Below are 21914 nucleotides of genomic sequence, written 5' to 3'. Positions count from 1 at the left end.
TATTTGATCTGTGGCCACAAATGTTTACACTCAGAGACAACATGTCTTCACACACAAAGAGTCTGACCAGCAAAGTGACAAAGAGCTCTGGTCAGACGTACATTAATACACCGAAATAGACGTAACATTAGAACAGATATGACTGAAAGTATAAAATGGCCCAGGGCCTAACAAAAATAATGGTTGGTTTCAGGTTGCCGACCGACCCTGCCGATTTAGGTGCGACCCAATATATTTTATGAGTTTAAAAAAAAAATTATATATTAACACTTTGGCTGCCAGGAGCCGTGTTAAAGCGTCATTCCCGGCCATGCTCAAGTTGCCGATGACGCTTTACAGCGTCTTTAATATCAATATTTCAAAAATCTGGAATCGGATTCATATTTCCCCTCCGCTGGCCTGAGATCCACCAGGAGGACCCACTGAGCTCTCTGGCGGTTCAGGAGCGCCATCTGGTGGCCGATCGGCGCAATCGCTTAACAGGAAGCGCAGTAGAGGTTTTGCTGGACGGCCGTATTGCTTCCGGGCACTCGGTACATGTCCCGGGACTCTGGCTCGTCACGCTACATAGCGATCGATTGCCAATAACTCGATAAACAACATGATTTGGACGTATATACCATTATACAAGCTGGAGATGGACCGGGTAAATCGCCATCCCATAATGATAAAATGTCTACTCTACGATGATCGCCCAACGGCGCACGGAGACTGAGGTGAGTTTTAGCGTGTAACGTTACCGTCTTCGATACTAACTGCTATTATCAACATTTGACCCACATTAGATGATTGGTATAACGCTGCCCACGGAATTATAAACGCCCCCTCGCCCATCAAGTCAACATCAGATGACGTGTAGTAACTTCTAGAAATACGTCTAGTTGGAATTTTTTATATCGCGCTGATTGCCATCAAACTGTATTTCATCATCAATATAATGCATTTGGGGCTATATATCACGTTCTGGAGAAAGCTGCAGAAAGAGATGAAAACATACTTATACATTAGACCATACTTTACTATGAATATGTGAATGAAAAAGTTTAACGTTGCTACACAATGAACAATACATATAGGACTTTGAATGGGCCCTAATAATGGCAATGTAGCAATAGAATTTAAAAAGTTATAGCCCTGCAAAGAAGGGGACTTTCTCCATAGACAAATAGAGCTGGCAATCTATGGTATATCATGAATTTAACCCATGGCAGCCAAAGTGTTAAAAAAAAAAAAAAAAAAAAAAAATGATTTTTTTTTTTTTTTTTTTTTTTTTTAGAATAAAGTTTCATAGAAATCTTAGTCAAACATTTAGTATTATGGATATTAAACATGCTGGCAGAGTACATGCATCCATGTTGTTGTGAACATTTTAATTAAATAAAGAAATTCCCTATCCATAGTCGCCGTGGGAAAGAATAAAATAAAAAAATAAAATAAAATAAATTCCCTACCTACCCATGGCCAAACTGACAACCAACCTGAAACCAACTATTATTTTTGTTAGGCCCAGTTAGGAGAATCAACCTTGGCTAGGTGGTAGGGCTGACCTTTTTTTTTTTTTTGGAATTCGAAGCTTCGGGGCAGATATTCGATTTTAATTCGAAGCTTCGAAATAAAAAAAAATAAAAACTTTTTTTTTTTTTTTTTTTTTTTATAAATGTTGTGAGACTTGTATAGCACTTTGTTCAACTTTGTCAATGCTGTAAAGTTTAAACCTTTTTAAATCTTAGACAAACAAAACACTTTGCTTTCATGAAATACAGTCATTTGAGGCTTTATAAAAGCAGCACAATGAACACAAATCTGTCAGTGCCGAGTCCGACCTCATCTTAAATAACAAACCGCATTGCTTGTTGTAGTTAACAAAGAGAGGCAGAGTTGATTTAGAAAAAAAAATTATTCTTTTTAGTTATTTTTTATAATCACATTTTATTTTCATATTCTAATCCCATGCCCATCGAACGAAGGCCATGCCCATCGAACAAAGCTTCGAAGTATTTAAGACGGCCCTACTAGGCGGTGATGTTCACAATGTTCCTAACTGGAATGTTAAACAACCTTAAAAGATTAGGTCAAAAGTCATCCTCTCTCTGGAGTCCGGAGTCCTTAAAGGAACAGTCGAATATGCATGATATTTCAACACAGATGTATAGATAACATTCCCATCACACAATGCAATTATTAAACTGGTCAGACTTTTGCAATGTCCGATGACCCTGTTGTGTTATTAAGAGTGTCTCTATATTACTTGTTCATAACTTTAGGGACATTTTAAAAAGGGGATTGGGCGAAGATCTGGGAAATGGCCTACTACACATCCCATGGGAAAAATGAGACCCGGCAAGGAAAGACAGCTCATTCTCATCCTCAAAAACCCTGCCTTCTGCTTTCTCCCGGGTATTCCTGTGACCAATACAGTCGGGTCCATACATATTTGGACATTGACATCATTTTCAGTTTTCACAATTCTGGCTCTGTACACCACGACAATGGACCTGAAATGAAACAATGAAGATGTCCTTATGTGCAGACTTTCAGCTTTAACCCTCATAGACAAAGGTTTGCCTGGACATAGTGTTATATTTTTGCCAATTCTGGGCTTATTCTTTGAGCCACTATCAAGTAGGGGGGAGGGTAGATAGAAACTTGGGTATTTGAGGATAGGTGGGTGGATGGGAGAGGGTATACAGAAACATGGGTATTTGGAGGATAGGTGGGTGGATGGGGGAGGGTATACAGAAACGTGGGTATTTGGAGGATAGGTGGGTGGATGGGGGAGGGTAGACAGAAACTTGGGTATTTGGAGGATAGGTGGGTGGATGGGGGAGGGTATACAGAAACTTGGGTATTTGGAGGATAGATGGGGGAGGGTAGACAGAAAAGTGGGTATTTGGAGGATAGGTGGGTGGATGGGGGAGGGTAGACAGAAACGTGGGTATTTGAAAGACAATAGGCTATGTGGGGGGGGGGGGGGGGGGGTTGTGTGGGGGGATCACACGTGGGAGGGGGGGTTGAAGGTGAAATGTGAATGCATGGGGAGGGTAATGGGATGGGGGGGGGGGGGGGGGTTATTATTCCGCCACAGGAACCTACCCTTTATTTCTGGTGCAGTGTAAAGTCACTACCATACATTACCTTTGTGGGGGTGTAACGATTCGACCTCACAACGATTCGATTCGATTACGATTCTTCAGGCAACGATTCAATGCATCATGAAATCTCTTCATTTGACCATGATTCGATTAGATACATTTTCGATACATTTTCTATCAGTTAATTCCCCCAAAAATGTTGAATACACAAATGTGGCTGGGGGAACTGATTCACTCGGCATGAATGGACTATAGGTAAATAAAAACAATACACAAAATCTTTTATTTTTTCAGATTAATTTATCTTATAATCGATTCTAACATATTCAAATCGATGCATCGAATAGAACACATTAGAATCGATGCATTTCGATTAATCGATGCATCGTTACCCCTACTGAGCTTACATTATTTGACATGGAAAAACACACCCAGTGAAAAAAATAAAACTTGTGTTTTGTTGAACAACTCTATAGTTTACCAGGAAACAGGCCTCTACTGCAACTGTCTTCAGTTCCTACTTGTTTCTTGGGGTATTCTCCCTTCAGTTTTGTCTTTGCCAAGTGAAATGCATGCTCAATTGGATTCAGGTGATTGACTTGGCCATTGCATAACATTCCAATTATTTGCCTTAAAAAATACTCTGATTGGTTTCACAGTATCATGCTTCGGGTCATTGTCCATCTGCGCTGTGAAGTGCCATCTAATAATCAGTTATTTAGCATTTGGCTGAATATGAGCAGATAATATTGCCTGAAACACTTCAGCTTTGGATCATGCACAGTTCCTTTCCTTCTCCATACTCTTCTCTTCCCATCACTTCTCTTTGTCTCATCTGTCCAAAGCATGTTGTTACAGAACTGTACAGGCTTGTTTAGATGTTTTTTTTGGCAAACTCTGATCTTCCTGTTTTTGAGGCTCACCAATACTTTACATCTTGTGGTGAAGTCTTCTCTCGATTGTTGACTTTTGTGAATGTTTTTTTCTTCACCAGGGAAATAATTCTTCTGTCATCCACCACAGTTGTTTTCCGTGGTCTTCCGGGTCTTTTGGTGTTGCTGAGCTCACTAGTGTGTTCTTTCTTTTTAAGAAAATGTACCAAACGGTTGATTTGGCCACGTCTAATGTTTTTCCTTTGATATGTTTGTTTATATTTTGCAGCCTAATGATGGCTTGCTTCACTGATAGTGACAGCTCTTTGGACCTTATTGAGAGTTGACAGCAACCGATTCCAAATGTAAACCACACTTGAAATTAACTCTAGACCTTTTTATCTGCACCTCGTAAATGAAATAATGAGGGAATAACACACCTGGCCATGGAACAGCTGAGCAGCCTATTGTCCAATTACTTTTGGTCCTTTTAAAAATCAGGAGGCACATATAGAACATGTTGTAATTCCTACACCGTTCACCTGATTTAGATGTAAATCAAATATTTAAAGCTGAAATTCTGCACTTGGAAGTACATGGTTTCATATGAAATCTGTTGTGCTGGTGTACAGAAATTATGACAATTGTGTTGATGTCCAAATATTTCTGGACCCGACCAAAACCAGTGTCACTTCTTGCGTGTGTTTTACAACTTAGTTTGGAGACCAGACCAGACAGACTCCTCCTGGTGAAAGATCTTGTAATGTGTAAACCTCTGTTGCTGATCAGTCATGTAGTGTGAAATCGCAACGACATGTACGATTTGTGAAGTGATGTAGTTTGTAGGCTGCTTAACACAAGCTTTGTCTAGGCTTTTGAAAATGTTGAAAAACCTTGCTGGTCATGGAGTAGCCAAGATAGAATAGAAGTACAGTACTTAATATTGATCCCAAGGGAAATGCAGCACTACAGATCACTCACAATAAACATTTAGGTAGTTAAAATCACAAATAAGAGTGAAAATACAGTCAGGGATATAATGTACATTCTAAAATATATATACAGCCAAAAATATACAGTAAAATGTACAGTAATAATAATAAAAATTTTCATGTCAAAAAGTCCAGGAACTATACCAGAGTTTGTACTTTCACTCTGTGCTCAGTGAGGCACAGTGATGTGTTGTATAGTCTGATGGGAAATAACTCCACATTGCTAGCCTTTTTTCTTTCTTTCTTTTCTCTCAACAAACAACTTTCCAAACAAACAAACAAAGATACAAGGCAGTCATAACGTCATTTGGACTTATGACTTATGTCAACGGTCGTGTCCATTTAAAAATGCCATTTTCAAATGCACAGAAAGGCCCAAAAAGACACAAATTCTACCCGCATTTGGTGGGTGGTGGTGATCATGTCGAGCCCTGCAGTGCTTGCAAGATTCTAGGTTCAGAGAGTCGAGACAGGAGTGTAATCTTCAAACGCATCATGCTCTGCTTTGGCAAAACGGTCTACTCTAATGCATTATAATTATAACAAATGAAAGACAATGTTTTTAAACATGACGTTATGTGTGGAGTGGAGTCTACCACCATTTCAATATCGGTTAGGATTTAGAATATCTTCTAATCTAGTGCATGCCAGGCATTACCCCTGCCCTAATATATTAATAATTAATACAATATTATGTGATGTAGCCTACCTTGTCCCAAAAATGGCTTTATCCCAAAATAGTGTTACGGTTTTCTTTTTTATGTTTCATATTATTTATTACTTAGACATAAAACATGTAGCCTATTATTATTATATCATGTGGTCAACCTTTGTTCTATCCCGCCTTTCTGCCGTAGAGATATCTGCTTGTTACTCCAATACAATGGAGCAGAATTACCCTCGGCTTGCGGCACCCAAAGCACCAGAAAATACTTTTGAAAAACTCAAAAGTAATGTCTCTTTCCAGAAATCATGACCTGGTTACTCAGGATAAGACCTAGTTGTGAGCAGTTTCATGTTGGAACTATTTTCTACCAAAGTACACTGCCATTCATTATTATGGCTGACGGGAAAGTAAAACTCTAGTATGGATTATACATCGTGTCACCGTGTACGGTGGTGTGGGTGGGCGCGTGGGTTGTGTCTTGGATGTGGTGGGGATTGATGAGTGGGGTGTTTGGGGCACTGGCTGTTCCGGGGGCGTTCACATGCTTTCGAGCAACACTGTACTTATTGTACTTATTTTATGCCTATCTGCACTTTCTACATTGCACTACTTTTATTGTCTTTTAATTTATACCTATTCTTATGTCTGCACTTTTATGCATTGCTTTTATTCTGTCAACTGTATGCCAATGTTATGTTATTTGCTGTGAAGCACTTTGAGCTGCAATCCATGTATGAAAGGTGCTATATAAATAAAGTTATTATTATTATTATTATAATACATAGAAGTTATTAACAATGCTATATTATCACCATGAGGTAATTGCATTGTTTGTTTTGCACTTTCAAAATTGGAAAAATTGTGAAAATATAATCATTTTTATAACATGATGAAATGAAAATCGGGTAAAACGATTTCCCTTTGAAATGTTTTTAAATAATTATTATTAAAATCGAATGCATTGTGCTTCGGCGTAAAAAAAAACCTTGATTCCATCCTCCCTCAGATTGTCCCACCAAAGGAATGGAAACCCCGAAGTTCCTATGACGACATAGATGACCTGGTGATCCCGGCCCCCATCCAGCAGGTGGTGACGGGCCAGTCGGGCCTCTTCACACAGTACAACATCCAGAAGAAGCCCATGACTCTCGGGGAGTTCCGCAAGATTGCCAACAGTGACAAGTGATTATGATTTCTGATAAAGATGTACTACCAGAGACGGTCTATGTAGAGACGGAGAGCTGCAGTGGTTTTGAATGGGGATATCTGTAACACTAAAGATGGCCGCAATGGCAAAACGACTTGGCTTTTATGATTGTGTATGCAAAATGTAATTATGGCTGACGTAGCAGTTAAAAATGTTTTATGCAGAATTCTTTCTTTAAAAAAAAAAAATAAAAATCATCTTTTACATAGGAAGAGACAATACAGTCTACATGGGGAGTAGTGGTATTAATGCTTTAACCCTCTAAAGCAGAGTGTCGTGCCCACGTGATACTAGACATGTTTTGCAAAACATTAAATATCTTTGGAACCGTTTGTGATAAAGACACTTTAAATTGTATCTGAATCTCTTCTCTCTGTCAACATTTGAAGTATCTCTCCGTCGCCCACAGGCAGTGCGCGGAGGTAAGGCATAGAATATTGAAACATCTGTCACTGAGCTTTTAGCCTAGAGCCAATGAAACATTTCCTATTGTTTCTCTGATGAGGACGTTTGGCTACTAAAAATCATTGAATGTACAGAGAGAAAGGGTATCGGACTCAGCAGCCTCTCCCATGCCTTACTGTTGGAGCTGGAGCTCGCTAATATGTATAACTTAGCCAACTCCACTATGAGCAGCTAACATACATTTTAATTTTAATTTAATTTGTAATGCGCTTCCACCGCTTGCTTTTTTTTCATACGGACACTGGAAAATTACTCAGCTAGCGATGTCTGTGCTGTTTCGTTTAGCACCACCTGTGGAGGGACTGCTTGATTCGCCTCTCGTTCCACATTGCTTGCAGATAATAGTTTTCTGCTCAGTGTTCGTCTTTTCAAACCCAAACCAATTATTACCAATAATTAACTAATTATTCTTCATAGTTTGCATCCGGAACGGGAGCTCCAGCATCACACTCGATAATAAAATGAGTTTATTATATTTGTAATGGCAGTGCACAGTTTGCTAGCTTTGTGTGTAACATCTGTAAATGTGAAAAAGTATTTTTACATTCAAAGAGCCTAAAAGTAGCCTTCTACCAGTACATCCGGTAGAGTCAAACCTTGGCATGGATTTCTACCGGTATACCAGTTCAACCGCTATACCGCCTACCCCTACACTTATGTTTAAAGATTGGAATCTTCTTGACCATAATGTGCTTCTAGACATGCTCTCCTGAGTCCTGATGCATGTGGAATTATTCCTTCTGTAGGTTCCGCAGTCCTCACTACAGCGACTTTGAGGATCTGGAGAGGAAGTACTGGAAAAATGTGACCTTTAACGCGCCCATCTACGGGGCGGATGTCAGCGGAACCCTGTATGACACTGTGAGTGGTCAGCACCTGAATCAGGTGCTGCATCGTTAAGCTATGGATTTATATGGCTATATCTGCACGATTGGGTTTAGTTCTTATTTATTTAGTCATTTGCAGTGTGTGTAAGGCTCACGATGCCTCGTTGAGTCATGACTATAAATGTAAAACACAATTGTTAGATACAAATATTGTCATATTTATTATTATGATAATATGATTATTTAATTCCGAGGATGTCTGTAGAATAGGGATGCACCGAATGGGAAATTCTTGGCCGAAACCGATACCGAAAATAGAAAACAGTTCATAGAATAGAATTTTTTTTACCAATGTTGTTCAGCTACCTGATTATGGAAAAATATATGATTATGGCAAAACTTAACTTAAATAATAAATAATCACTTATGGGTCTTTTTGTATCACAAACCGTACTGTATTTGCAAATCTGGTATGTCATAAATGTATAGATGTAGCAGTACTGTCTATCTGTATGTCATGTATGTCATATATGTCCTGATGCATTGAAAATGGGGGACCCTGATGTAAACAAGACGAAAGTCTTTCTCTGGTCTGCATCCCCTTAACACTATGATCGCCGGGGACGAGTTAAAACGTCATTCCTAGCCATGCTCATTCTGCCGAAGACGCCGTAACTCGTCTTTGATGTCAATATTTCAAAAATCTGTGAGCGAAATCATATTTCCCCTCCGGAGCCCTGAGACACACTGCAAAGCTACACTCAACTCTCTAGCGGTTCAAGAGCGCCATCTGTTGGCCGATCGGCAGATCGCCAACCGGAAATGAGCCTTTGAACCGGTAGTGCTCATCCATATGTGGTCCGGGCACTCGCTATCGTTAGAGAGACTCCGTCTTGACACGGTGAACATCGATCGGTGCAAATAACTTGAAAAAACATGATTTGGACGTACCGTACTTTTCGCACTATAAGCCGCACCTGACTATAAGCCGCAGCAGCTAAATTGAATGATGTGTACATATATAAGCCGCACTGGACTATAAGCCGCAGGTGTTTTAATGTTTAATTACCATATGTAATTAGCATTGGGACACAATACTGTCGGACAAATAACAAGCATTAACTCATTTACAAGTTGTATTAAGTTTAGCAAATAAGGGAACAGATAAATAACATTTCAATGCAGTCAAAAAAGCAATATTTAGATGTTTACATTTTCGAGTTTGGTCACGTCGAGTCACATATAAGCTGCACCGTTATATAAGCCGCAGGGTCGAAAAATGGGGAAAAAAGCCGCGGCTTATAGTCCGAAAAGTACGGTATATACTATTATACAACCTGGAAATGGATCGGGCATTTCTCCATACCATAATAGAAAAAATTCTGTTCCACGCTCATCTGCCAGTGGCGCGAGGAAGCCACGGTAAGATTCAGCGGTATATTCTAACGTGTTCCATATAAACTGCTATGATGAACATATGACCCACTCTGGATGAATCATCTAACGCTGCCCATGGAATTATAAACGATCCCCCGCCCATCCGGTCATCATCAGATGACACGTAGTAACTTCTAGAACCACGTCCAGTTGACATTTTTATCTCACACAGATTCCTACCAAACTGTATTTGATCATCAATATAATGCATTTAGGGCTATAAATCACGTTCTGAAGAAAGCTGCAGAAAACGATAAAAACATACTTATACTTTAGACCATATTTTAGTATGAATATGTGAATGAAAAAGTTTAACGTTGCTACACCCTGAACAATACATATAGGACATTGAATGGGCCATAATAATGGCAATTTAGCAATAGAATTTAAAAAGTTATAGCCCTGCAAAGAAGGGGAACTTCTCCATAGACAAATAGAGATGGCGAGGGATGGTAAATTATGAATTTAACCCATGGCGATCAAAGTGTTAACAATTGTGTGTATTGAGCTGTACTGTATTGGACCCATTCTGCAATCTGTTAATAAAGTTTTCAATCAGAGAGAGAGAAAGAGAGATGGAGAGAGAGAGGTAGATAGATAGATAGATAGATAGATAGAGAGAGAGAAGACATGTGGACATCTGTGCTCTACTGAGCGCACCTTTCTAGTCCCCAGATGAATGTGCTCTCTTGACTTTGGCACAGTAGACGCGCGACGTGTATGCTCGAGAATGATACTAATAATAATGCTCTTCAGATTATATTATCAACGACAGACAGCGTCAATGTGAGAAACACATTGACCCCCCCCCCCCCCCCCCCTCTCGCTCTGAAGAATATGCATATTAGATCACTCGGTGATTAACCGTGACGGGCATATAGTAAATAAGGATATAAAGCATTGCGCGCGGAATTTACATAGAAACAGCGCGACTCCCCCGAGTCCCAAGAGGAGTTTTCACAGGCTGCAGAACGCAGGACTGAAGAGCTCACGTTAAGCATGTAATGACTGAAGCCGCGTTTTGATGACATCATCACAACAACACGCGTTAGGTTACAGGTTGTTTCTGTTTCGGTGATATATTTTTGGTGAAAAAACTCTTTCGACCGAAAGGGCATTTTTGGCCATTTTCGGCCGAAAACTTTCGGTGGCCGAAATTTCTGTGCATCCCTACTGTAGAATCTAAGTGTACACAATCGCCAACGATTTCTCCCAAATGATGCTGTTAAAAACTCTGGTGCACACCAGTCTGTCCGACTTACGACTGCATTTTCGAGTTCATAAATCATGTTTGTAGCTACGAACGAATCTACGAAAAGAGGCCGTTTTATCATGCCAAAATCGGCCCGAGAAGTTCGTAAGTCGAGTTACGAAGACATTTGTTGGTAACTTTCTCGTAAGTCTGTTCGATCATTAGGTCCATTATTATTAACTATTAATTATGTCATCAACGGAAAACTACATTACCATCTGCAATAATAATATACGGTATATACATCATCTGTTTTATCTAATAAGATAACATTTTCAGTCTGTTTACCTCGTTCCAATAATCTTTATTGTAGTAAAATGGGATTGTCGAGCAAATAAAATGCATTATTTTATTTTAATAAATATCGATACTTGGCGCCAGTGTATCGATAACGTGTCGCAAGAGGAAGTATGGCAATTTCACAGTATCGATTTCTTGTCCCACTCCTACTCAGCATAGTGAATCTCAGCGTTGGGAATATATGACAGAACTCAAGAAAAGCAGCTCTACTAGGAAACCTATAGTCTTGTTTATTTTTTTCTGCCCCGTCACGCGTCACCTCTCCCCCCTTCAGAAAGTGACGGGCTGGAACATCGGCCGCCTCAACACCATCCTGGACACCGTGGAGCACGACAGCGGCATCACCATTGAGGGGGTGAACACGCCCTACCTGTATTTCGGCATGTGGAAGACCACCTTCGCCTGGCACACCGAAGACATGGACCTGTACAGCATCAACTACCTGCACTTTGGAGAGCCCAAGTCATGGTAAATAGTTACCCATTGTTCACAGGTGGATGAACCTTGGAATTTGCTAAAAAAAAAACAAGTATCTTATGTACCGATTAGGGCTGTCCCTGACTAAGGATTTGGATGGTCGACTATGATTGGCCAAAATTTGCCGTTGGTCAAAAAATAAATAAAAAGTATAATATTAAAAATATATATATATTTATTATTTAAAAAAAAATTGTATCATTCCATTTGGGCTGTGGGGGGTGCTTAATGTCTGAAGGAGTCGACTGAAGGCTTCTTGTCCTCTGCAAAAGCTTGCAATTGGTCCACTGATGGATATTTGTCTAGTCTAGTGTGTGTTCATTAGATGGGTGAAATCCTCTTTCAGTGCCTCTGTGCCTGTTTTCGTAGGCAGTTAGCCTCTGGTATGCGTGCCATTAGCGTTAGCCACGCTTCTAGGCCTCTTTTCTTTTGGAAAGAATGATAATTTTTATTTTATTTTTTTTAATTATATTTTTTAATTTTTTTTAACTATTCGACTAAGAGGTTGGCTAGCCGACTACGGCTCCTTTAGACCGATTAATCGACTAATAGGGGTCAGCCCTAGTACCGATATATAAATTTGATTAATATATCTGCATTATTTTATCCCACTTTATGCTTTGCTCTTGCTGCTTGTTTTACACAGATTTTATGTCTTATTTCTTACTGATGTAAAGCACTTTGAACTGCAATCCCCTGTATGAAAGGTGCTATACAGTGGTGCAGTGGCAAATTGACAGTAGGTCAAACGCTCCACGCGCGTGCGCATGCACAGTTTTTTTTGGCTGCTCTCGTCCTGCAGCTGGATACTATTGCCTCACAGCGCGGCCGTCAGCGCGCGGCCCAGAGAGCGCCGCTGGCTCTGCGGCTCTGCAGCTGCATGCTTCTCCGGGAGTCCGGTTGGATAATGCCATGTAAAAAGCGATTGCGCGTACTTCAGCCTCAGTGACCGAGGTATAACGCCGTTATACCGAGTTATACCAGCACTGCACCACTGGTGCTATACAAATAAAGTTATTATTATTACCGCATCATGCACTGCGTCCATTGGCCAGTTAATGTGGGGCGTGAGGCCCAATGACGTTACGTTGGGGTTAAGCTAGGGGTGGGGTTGTACATGAGATGCCAAGTTTTTAGAAAGACCCACACTCGGCCCTTTCCCCGTCCCTACAAATTTAGGCGCAATATTTAATTAATGAGGGCAACTTTGTCCTTGACTCCTGTATATGTATATTTCTCACACCGATCTGACTGTCTTCCAGGTACTGTGTTCCTCCAGAGCATGGAAAGAGAATGGAGCGTCTGGCACAGGGTAAGAGTTGTGGGAAATCTGTCTGGGGATGTTTGGAACTACCATAACACTTCTAATAAGGGTTTGGGGTTTCTGCAGTTATTTCCCTGGCTTTGAACTAATGCCTCTTCCGTTGTAAGCATAGCTCTGATCCCGGTATATGGCTAGCTTGTGTAAAGTGAGAAAGTTGTATGACATGAGTTGTGAATGTTAAGGTACACGATAGCGGGGGCGGGGGGAACTTGGGTCTACTGCTGCTATAAAAATGCCTTTTGTCATTTATTATCGTAGGTTTCTTTCCTGGAAGTGCTCAAAACTGTGAGGCCTTTTTGAGGCACAAGATGACCCTCATCTCTCCGTCCATATTGAAGAAATATGGCATTCCGTTTGATAAGGTGAATCGATAATCTCATTGCAGATTTAATATTAGATTTTTTATCATTAACTCGGATGATTAAATTCTAATATCCAGAAATCCCACAATACCATAACACAAACACTAAACAATGCTATCAGTATATTGCCCAGCACTAGGACCATAATTGACTCTTGTTGTCTATAATTGTGTTGATGTCTTTCCTCAGATTACTCAGGAGCCTGGTCAGTTCATGGTGACCTTCCCCTATGCCTACCATGCTGGCTTTAACCACGGCTTCAATTGTGCTGAGTCCACCAACTTTGCCACTCAGAGATGGATCGAGTATGGCAAGCAAGCCATACTGGTAAGTAGGACTGTAGGAAAACTACCGCGGCTGTTTGTCCCATTTGAATTTATAGTCAGTGCGATTCGGATTGAGCAAGTGGAGGTGTTCCATCGGCTAACTGTAGGAGGATGTGGTTGTACTGGGCAACTAAATTAAAGAGGGTGTGAGCCAGGGTTTCCGTTAGCCGGTAATTACCGGTATTTGACCGGCAATCTGTTGAAGTCCGACATATTTAATCTCTCCGGTCTTAATGTCCGGTGAAAATAATTCCCTCTAAGCACAATTTGATTACCGTAATTCCTCTAATAGTAACCCCGGCTTGTATTTGTTTCAACTGTAGCGGGTACCAGGCTTGTATTAGGAGGAGGCCTGTATAAGAGGGAGGCCTATATTTCAAATTTTCAAACGGATCATAATGAATAAATCAACATTTTGTGTCAGTTTGAACCCAGTAAAATGTACTGGGTTAATTTATTGAAACCAAGTACTGTATGAAATAGTAAACAGTGCAATTACAGGTGGTCACTGGTCATTTCAACGTTTTCAAAGTGAAATCAAGTAACTAGCTAAGTATGCAGCTCAGTATATTAGTAACCCGGCTTGTATTAGGAGGCCGGCTTATAATTGCTTAGCTCAAGAGCGCACCCGGCCATTAATAGAGACCCGGCTTGTATTTGAGACCCGGTTACTATTAGAGGAATTACGGTATTTGAATTGTATTAAAATAGGCTAAAATTAAATAGCCTATGCGATGAACGAAACAATCATTACATTTGTTTCATCATTGCTTCACCAAGCAGGTCTAATAATGACAACGCTGTTGTCAGCGGGAGCTTGCTGCTAGATTTGCAAGTGCATGTGCAGCTGCAGAGCCACAGAATCCACCATCTGTGCCGGCACAGTGCAATACTCCAATTCAGCCTTTGGCAATTCAGCTGTTGGGTGGGGGGCGCTGTTGAGCGGTCCCCAGATAGAGCCTGAAAACAGCTGAATCTGCTGCTCTGCAGCGGCATACTCTCGCAAATAACTCGTTGGGAGGTGGAGATATACATCACGCAAACCCACGATAATGTTGCCGTCTCTCTGCCAAATTTCTCAGTTCTTCGCTTGATATAATTAATACAAATGTCCAATATAACGGATAATTATATAGCCTGCCTATCAATTGTTTTTAAGCTCAATAAACTCTGACCGGAATTTCTCTCATTTGACCGGTAGATTTAAATCTACCGGACCCTGAGACCGGCAACGGAAACCCTGGTGTGAGCACAACTTATTTCTCACAGAGTTCACTGTCTATAACCAGCACTCACGGAACTGTCTTTAGGTACGTTTATTTAATACGGCAGAGATGAAGTACACGTTTTAGCTATAAGCCTCAGCTCCCAGATGTGAATGTTTGCAGCTATATCTGTAGCAGGGTGTTTCTGAAAACGTGCTCAGCAAATCTACCCTAGTTAAATAAATGTAGAAAATGTATTACAAAAACAATGTATTCTTGTTCTTAACTAACAGTTTCTGGTGTTTTTTTTTGCACCCTGTAGGGGTGGGTGTCACCAGGGACCTGCAGATTCAATGTGATTACGATTATAAGGGCTATAAACTAATGTTGATACATCACAATTTGTATTCGATCTTATTCAATACACATGGTGATCTTAATTATTCTTACACCAGTTCACTACATAATACTGCTAAATATTGTTACCAGTTGTTGTTACCTATTGTTAAAAACTGAGTCAAGTCGAGTTATTTCAGTTAATGTTGGGGGGTTTAAATTGTCACACAATGCAGGTACAAATAACACCTGGATAGATTGATTAATTAAATTCCATCAATTCAAATCGAATAGATTTAGATTTATAAGTAATAAATAAGAAAATAAACACGCACACACAAAAAAGAACAACCAATAAAATGAACAGTAAACTTATAAAGCAAATTCTTCATAAATTAATATTGCATGTCTGAAAAGTAGTATATGGTCCTACCCCCTTTCTTATAACTTAAAGGAAAACTTTTGGGAAATTAGCTTATTTGCCATCTACCCTCTGGGCTGAACAGTGCGAGATATATATTGCACGTGCTACAGCAACATCGGTCTGTGCGATGAATGGATTTACTTCAGTAGCACTGGTTCGTTCTGAACTTTCAGCAGTATATTTGCTTGTTCTTTTTTTGCATCGACTCATGCACCTTTTTGAAAATCACCTGACATGAAGATGGAACACATTTTTGTTGTTAATATGATTTATATTACTGGTAGTTCATACAAGACATTATCATCCTCTAGTCCAGTGGTTCTCAAACTGTGGTACGCGTACCACTAGTGGTACTTGGTGGTACTGCTGGTGGTACTTGAAAACATTTCCAAAAAAGCACAAGGCCACTGAACTTAGAAGCAGGCCAGGCCAGTGTTTCTGGTTGCGGCGGCGCGATAGTTAGATAACCTAAGTGGGGAACAACCAGGAGATCACTGTGACAGAGAGTAATGCAGTCTAAACAGTCATAAATCTTTAATTCAACTTCAGCCCTGATCATAACTATTTATTTTTAGATTTTTTTTGTAATGTCAGATAAAAAATGAAGTACTCCCACTTTTCTGAAAAGAGTTGGTGTTAAATCTGACATTACAAAAAATCCATCAAAATCTGTGTTCCTGTTAATCATTGACACATGCCTAGCCTGTAATAATCCCCCCCCCAGAAAAATGTACTTTGCATTTGATATATTGAAAATATTTTACTATTTTGTGTTTCTTTTAACAATAATTTGTGATGCCATCACACAAACTGGCATTTAAAGGGTAAACATTCAAAAATGTATTGAATATGTGTTTTCTTTTCTTTTTTACAATAATTTGTGATGCCCATCACAAACACTGGCATTTAAAGGGTAAAAAAAGAGAGAGAGAGAGAGAGAGAGAGAGAGAGAGAGGGGGAGAGAGAGAGGGGGAGAGAGAGAGGGGGAGAGAGAGAGGGGGAGAGAGAGAGGGGGAGAGAGGGAGAGAGGGAGGGGGAGGGGGAGAGGGAGGGGGAGAGAGAGAGAGAGAGAGAATTTAAGTAAGTTTGCTATGTGAGAATGTTAGTTATTATGTTCTCAATGCCCCTTGCATTGTATGAGTTGTGTGGAAGCGTTTGCTAGTTCTAGTGCTATCCCTTTGTACATTGTGGCTGTGTCTGACAAAAGTTAACAATAAATAATGGTATTAGGAATACATTTGCCTCCTGCGTGAACTGTGCATAGCTGAATAGACTGTATTTTAACGCCGGTCATATGGTGGTACTTGGAGAGCCAGCTACGTTCTCAGGTGGTACTTTGTGTAAAAAGTTTGAGAACCACTGCTCTAGTCTAAGCCAATCTGCACTTTAAAGGAAAACTCCAACATTTTGGGAAAATAGCTTATTTGCCATCTACCCTGGAGTTAGACAAGAAGATGCATACCTTTTTTCTTCTTTGTGCAATTGTGCATGCAGTAGGAGTAGGAAGACGCGCACTGTTAGCCTAGCTTAGCGTCAGTCACTGGAAGTAGGTTCCTCCATTAGCCTAGTTCCCAACGTCTTCCTACTGCATGCACAGAGAAGAAAAAGGTATGTATCTTCTTGTCTAACTCCAGGGTAGATGGCAAATACCGTAAGCTAATTTCCCAAAATGTTGGAGTTTTCTTTTAAATAATGAATTTCATGTTTATCATATATATACACATAAATAATTTCCTTCAAGTTCATCATATACAACTTAAATGTCTTTAGCTTTTATCAAATATAACTTAAAATAATGACCTTACTGTTTATCAACTTTACACATGCATAATCACGGTCATCTTGTGCCTCAAAAAGGCCTCACAGTTTTGAGCACTTCCAGGAAAGAAACCTACGAGAATAAATGACAAAAGGCATTTTTATAGCAGCAGTAGACCCAAGTTCCCCCCGCCCCCGCTATCGTGTACCTTAACATTCACAACTCATGTCATACAACTTTCTCACTTTACACAAGCTAGCCATATACCGGGATCAGAGCTATGCTTACAACGGAAGAGGCATTAGTTCAAAGCCAGGGAAATAACTGCAGAAACCCCAAACCCTTATTAGTGACCACCCAGCATGTTCCATCAATCACACACAGGAAAAAGACAACATCATCATCAACAACGAGCGTCTCAGTCCTGAGAGAAATTAGGCTCCTTACTCAGATCAATGCAAAATTGCAAAAGGCAGAAAACATTATTACTAGGGATGTCCGATATTATCGGCCTACCGATATTGGCATTAAAATGTAATATCGGTATCTGTTTTTTTTTTTTTTTGAGAAAATAGGCTCCTTACTCAGATCAATGCAAAATTGCAAAAGGCAGAAAACATTATTACTAGGGATGTCCGATATTATCGGCCTACCGATATTGGCATTAAAATGTAATATCGGTATCTGTTTTTTTTTTTTTTTTTTAACATTTATTTAACCTTTATTTACCCAGGCAAGCAAGTAAGAACAAATTATTATTTTATTTATTGTCAAAAGTATGCATAATGTTGTGTTAATTCCACGACAAGAGATATGTAATGTTAGTTACCTGAAATTATTCAGTTTTCTTGGGGGGGAAACCCAGCATGTATCGGTTGATATCGCTATCGGAAATTAAGAGTTGGACAATATCGGTATATCTATTGGTAAAAAAGCCAATATTGAACATCCCTAATTATTACAGTAATTTCTCCCATCCTCCCTTCAGTGCACATGCCGTAAGGACATGGTGAAGATCTCCATGGACGTGTTCGTGAAGAAGTACCAACCGGACCGCTACCAGCAGTGGCTGGCGGGGAGGGACACGGGACCCATCAACCACTCGCGGCCCACCCCAGAGGCCAAGGAGTTCCTGGGGGAGGAGTTTAATGAGATTGTCAGTAGTAGCGGTACCTCCCATGAGAGCTGTGTGGAGGAAGGGGAGAGGAAGAGGTTGGTCATTACTCTTGAGCCTAGTCTAATGTTCTGTCCCATGTATCTCAAACCCTGCCCTCTTTTCTTTATTCTCCAGTCACAAAGTTTGACGGAGAAAAGCAACAGTTGTGATTGGAGGGTCAAGAAAGAGTGTGGAGTTTGAGATAGGTCAAATTTACCTCAAAACACTCCCCCTCCATTTTGAGTGACACTCGGTGAGAAGAGTTAGTGATGAATCATCTCTGCAGTTTGTTTTGCTATCGAAATGCATGTCAATGGCCCTTGATTTTGGTTAATTCGGTAATGCACCATGCTTAAATATGGTGGTGGCTTGCGTGAACAAACAAAATGGTCAGAATTGTGAGTGTTTAGGGGTTGAATTAGGACAGGCCTTTAGTATTGGTGAATCTTCTTATTTTTTTTACCTCCATAGATCCCCACTAAAACAAACTTGGTCCAGGACTATGTCTATGTCTGGGAAACCCTTAAATAATAAATACCTTGTTATTGTGTATACCTCCTAGCCCTAATGAAGCCATAATGAAGCCATTTCACTCCCCCTTCAGCACCACCCAGAGGATAGAGACAAAGAGACACCGGGTGTGTCTGGAGGTGCCGGAGGAGGTGGTTCCTAAGGAGGAAGAGGACGATGAGGAAGAGGAGCAGTATGGGAAGAGACCCAGGCTGAGTCTTATGCCTCGACGTACTGCATTGCTAGACTGCAGGAGAAATAAAGGTACCGTCACTAGGGATGTCCCGATCAATTTTTTTTCTCCCAATCATGTGATTTTGAGTATCTACCGATACCGATCTTTCCCGATCCGATCTTTCACATTAGTAACCGATTTGACGCATTTGTCAGAAACTGGTGAAGCGAGACTGTTGCCTCAATAGTCCCTCGAGGGGCTCGAGGCGGCTCACATTACATTCACCCTGAGAATGTGCTTCATATGAGAAATATTCAACGTTTCAATCTGTTTGCACATTAGTATACATTCACAGTGTTCGACTTACGTAATGATTTGCTCCATTTTGGTCTGAAACACCAACGATAATCCTCAGTCACAAAGCAAATATTGACGTTATCCAGGTGAAAAGTTAACTTAATTCAAGCGAGGCATTGCAACCGGAGTCATCTAAAAAACTCTGCCTCCTTACCTCCCCGAGCACAATGCCGCCTCCAACCTGCTGCTTCATGAGATGGTAATAACATACATAGAGCAATGGCGCCATCGTCTGTAAAAATCAGGTGACTGCAAGTTCTGCAACTAGTGGATGTCCCTCATCCTTGACATAAATCATCTGATGTATAATTAAATCAAAGGAAATGCGTTTGTTTTGGCAAATTCTTCTGCTCTGTGTGACAATAAATAAATGAATGATATGTAATTTAAAACCAAAACTAAGGCCTCAGTATGAGTTTAAGACTTGAACATGGTCATGTTTGTTGAAAAAAGAAAAAATGTAAAAAAGAAGAAGAAATAAATCCTGTTTTATTTTATTTTTTTTATCCCGATCTTCTGAAAATCACGTGATTGGCCCCCGATCACGTGATCGGATCGGGACATCCCTAACCGCCACCCTTCAGTCTTGCACTAATAGCAATTCTGAACACTAAACTTGACGACTAGTTTGGGTCCTTGTTTGGGACAAATGTTATTCCCCTCTTAGGGAGATTTAATTGATTTGCTTTGCTTGAATTCCTATATTTTACACATGGCTCTAAACCAAGTTGCTTTGCTTAGGTGTATTCTTAACCTGAATACTATTTTATACTAGTCGCTGCTGGTGGGACAAACCCTCCTTTTAATTTGTTTTATCAACTCAGTAGATCATCCTCCATGCGTGTGTGGTTTTACAAAGTCTACACAATGGGAAAGCATTAAACCAATCATCTGTCTAAACCTCGTAACTCTATTCGCCCTAAAATCTGTGTTCGTTTTTTTTCATCTGCTGAAAAGTTGTGTTTTTGGAGTTATGAGGTTTTGTCCCGCCAGCAGCGTAGTATAGGTGTTTTTTTTTTTTTTTTTTTTTTTTCCTTCCTTTTTTCCTTCAATTTTCTGTTTTTCTCCCCGTCCCAATTTAGTCGCCGTGCCAATTCCCCCCCCCCCCCCCCTCCCTGGCTGCTGTATGCATGTTCTCCTACAAGTCGGTACAAGGGCGTCCCGAAGCCGATGCACGCTTCCTCCGATACGTGCGGCGACTGCCAGTGACGTCTTTTCACTTGGCAGCGAGGACTCTCATTGGTGAAGTGTAACGCGTGGGAGGGCACGCTATCTCCACCAAGTCCTGCCCCCGCTGAGTAAGCGCCGAGACCTGACCTGTAGGCGTCACTGTCCACAACGCCAGATTCCCACCCACCAGCTTCCCACCCCCTAATACTGCCAATTGTATTAGTATGAACGACCAGCCAAGCTGGTAGCAACGCAGAGAGCTGGGCTCGAACCCAGCATCTCCTGCGTTGGTGACGAGCGCAATCTCCGCTATGCCACCTGACCGCAGTATAGGTGTATTCTTAACCTGAATACTATTTTATACTAGTATAGGTGTATTCTTAACCGAATACTATTTTATACTAGTATAGGTGTATTCTTAACCTGAATACTATTTTATACTAGTATAGGTGTATTCTTAACCTGAATACTATTTTATACTAGTATAGGTGTATTCTTAACCCTTTCTCCGCCGATGACGTGTTTACACGTCATTCCTCGCCATGCGTAATCTGCCAATGACGGCAGATTAATATTTCATATTTTCGTCATGGTATTCACATTTCACCCACGGGAGTCTTTGCTGGTGTTGTAGGACTCCGCTCAACTCTGCAACGCTTCAATACTGCCACCTGGTGGCCGATCGGCGAGTTGCCAAAACCGGAAGTGGCCGGAAGTGCTTAGTCCGTCCCCTATTCTGTCCGGCCACTCGCTATCGCTTGCGAGACTCTATCCAGACACGTGCATATCGATCCGTTGCCATAACTCAATAAACAACATGATTGGACGTATATTAGTATTATACAAACCGGAACTGGATCACCTAGATCAGCGGTTCTCAACAGGGGCCGCGGAGAGCTGCCAGGGGTGCCGCGAGATGCCTGATGGGAATGTTTCTTTAAGAATATAGAATGACATTTAACTAAACAAATAGTCTATCTAGTGCTTCATGTGTATACAATAATTGCCTAATCTAATAACATGAACTAAAAAAGAAATCGATCAAAATGTCTTCACACGTTTCGTAAAGTTATTATAGAAACTTTACCAACTTAACGTCCGCGGCAGGCGTCATTGCTCTTACCAACAGATTTTCCAACACATTTCCAGAGCAGTCGCATTCGTGTGACGTCACATCACGGGTCCTATCTCCGTTACAGAGCCGGCTCGCGGCTCTGGTCCG

General features: G+C 40.7%; 1 protein-coding gene across 3 annotated transcripts in view; it reads left to right on the top strand.

The window, feature by feature from the left end:
- Nucleotides 1-21914, top strand: part of LOC311239197 (lysine-specific demethylase 4A-like) — a 174437-nt gene that overhangs the window by 53856 nt on the left and 98667 nt on the right. For all 3 annotated transcript variants that reach the window (XM_084327484.1, XM_084327485.1, XM_084327486.1), the window contains 8 exons: nt 6630-6805; nt 8042-8156; nt 11386-11579; nt 12851-12900; nt 13171-13274; nt 13464-13601; nt 18313-18536; nt 19085-19254. In XM_084327484.1, coding sequence (XP_084183610.1) covers nt 6630-6805; nt 8042-8156; nt 11386-11579; nt 12851-12900; nt 13171-13274; nt 13464-13601; nt 18313-18536; nt 19085-19254 — 1171 coding nt within the window. The remainder of the gene's footprint in view (nt 1-6629; nt 6806-8041; nt 8157-11385; nt 11580-12850; nt 12901-13170; nt 13275-13463; nt 13602-18312; nt 18537-19084; nt 19255-21914) is intronic.

Source organism: Notolepis coatsorum (assembly GCF_963971535.1).
Source record: "Notolepis coatsorum genome assembly, chromosome: 13".
Lineage (NCBI taxonomy): Eukaryota > Metazoa > Chordata > Actinopteri > Aulopiformes > Paralepididae > Notolepis > Notolepis coatsorum.
This window is presented reverse-complemented; position numbering and strand designations above follow the sequence as displayed.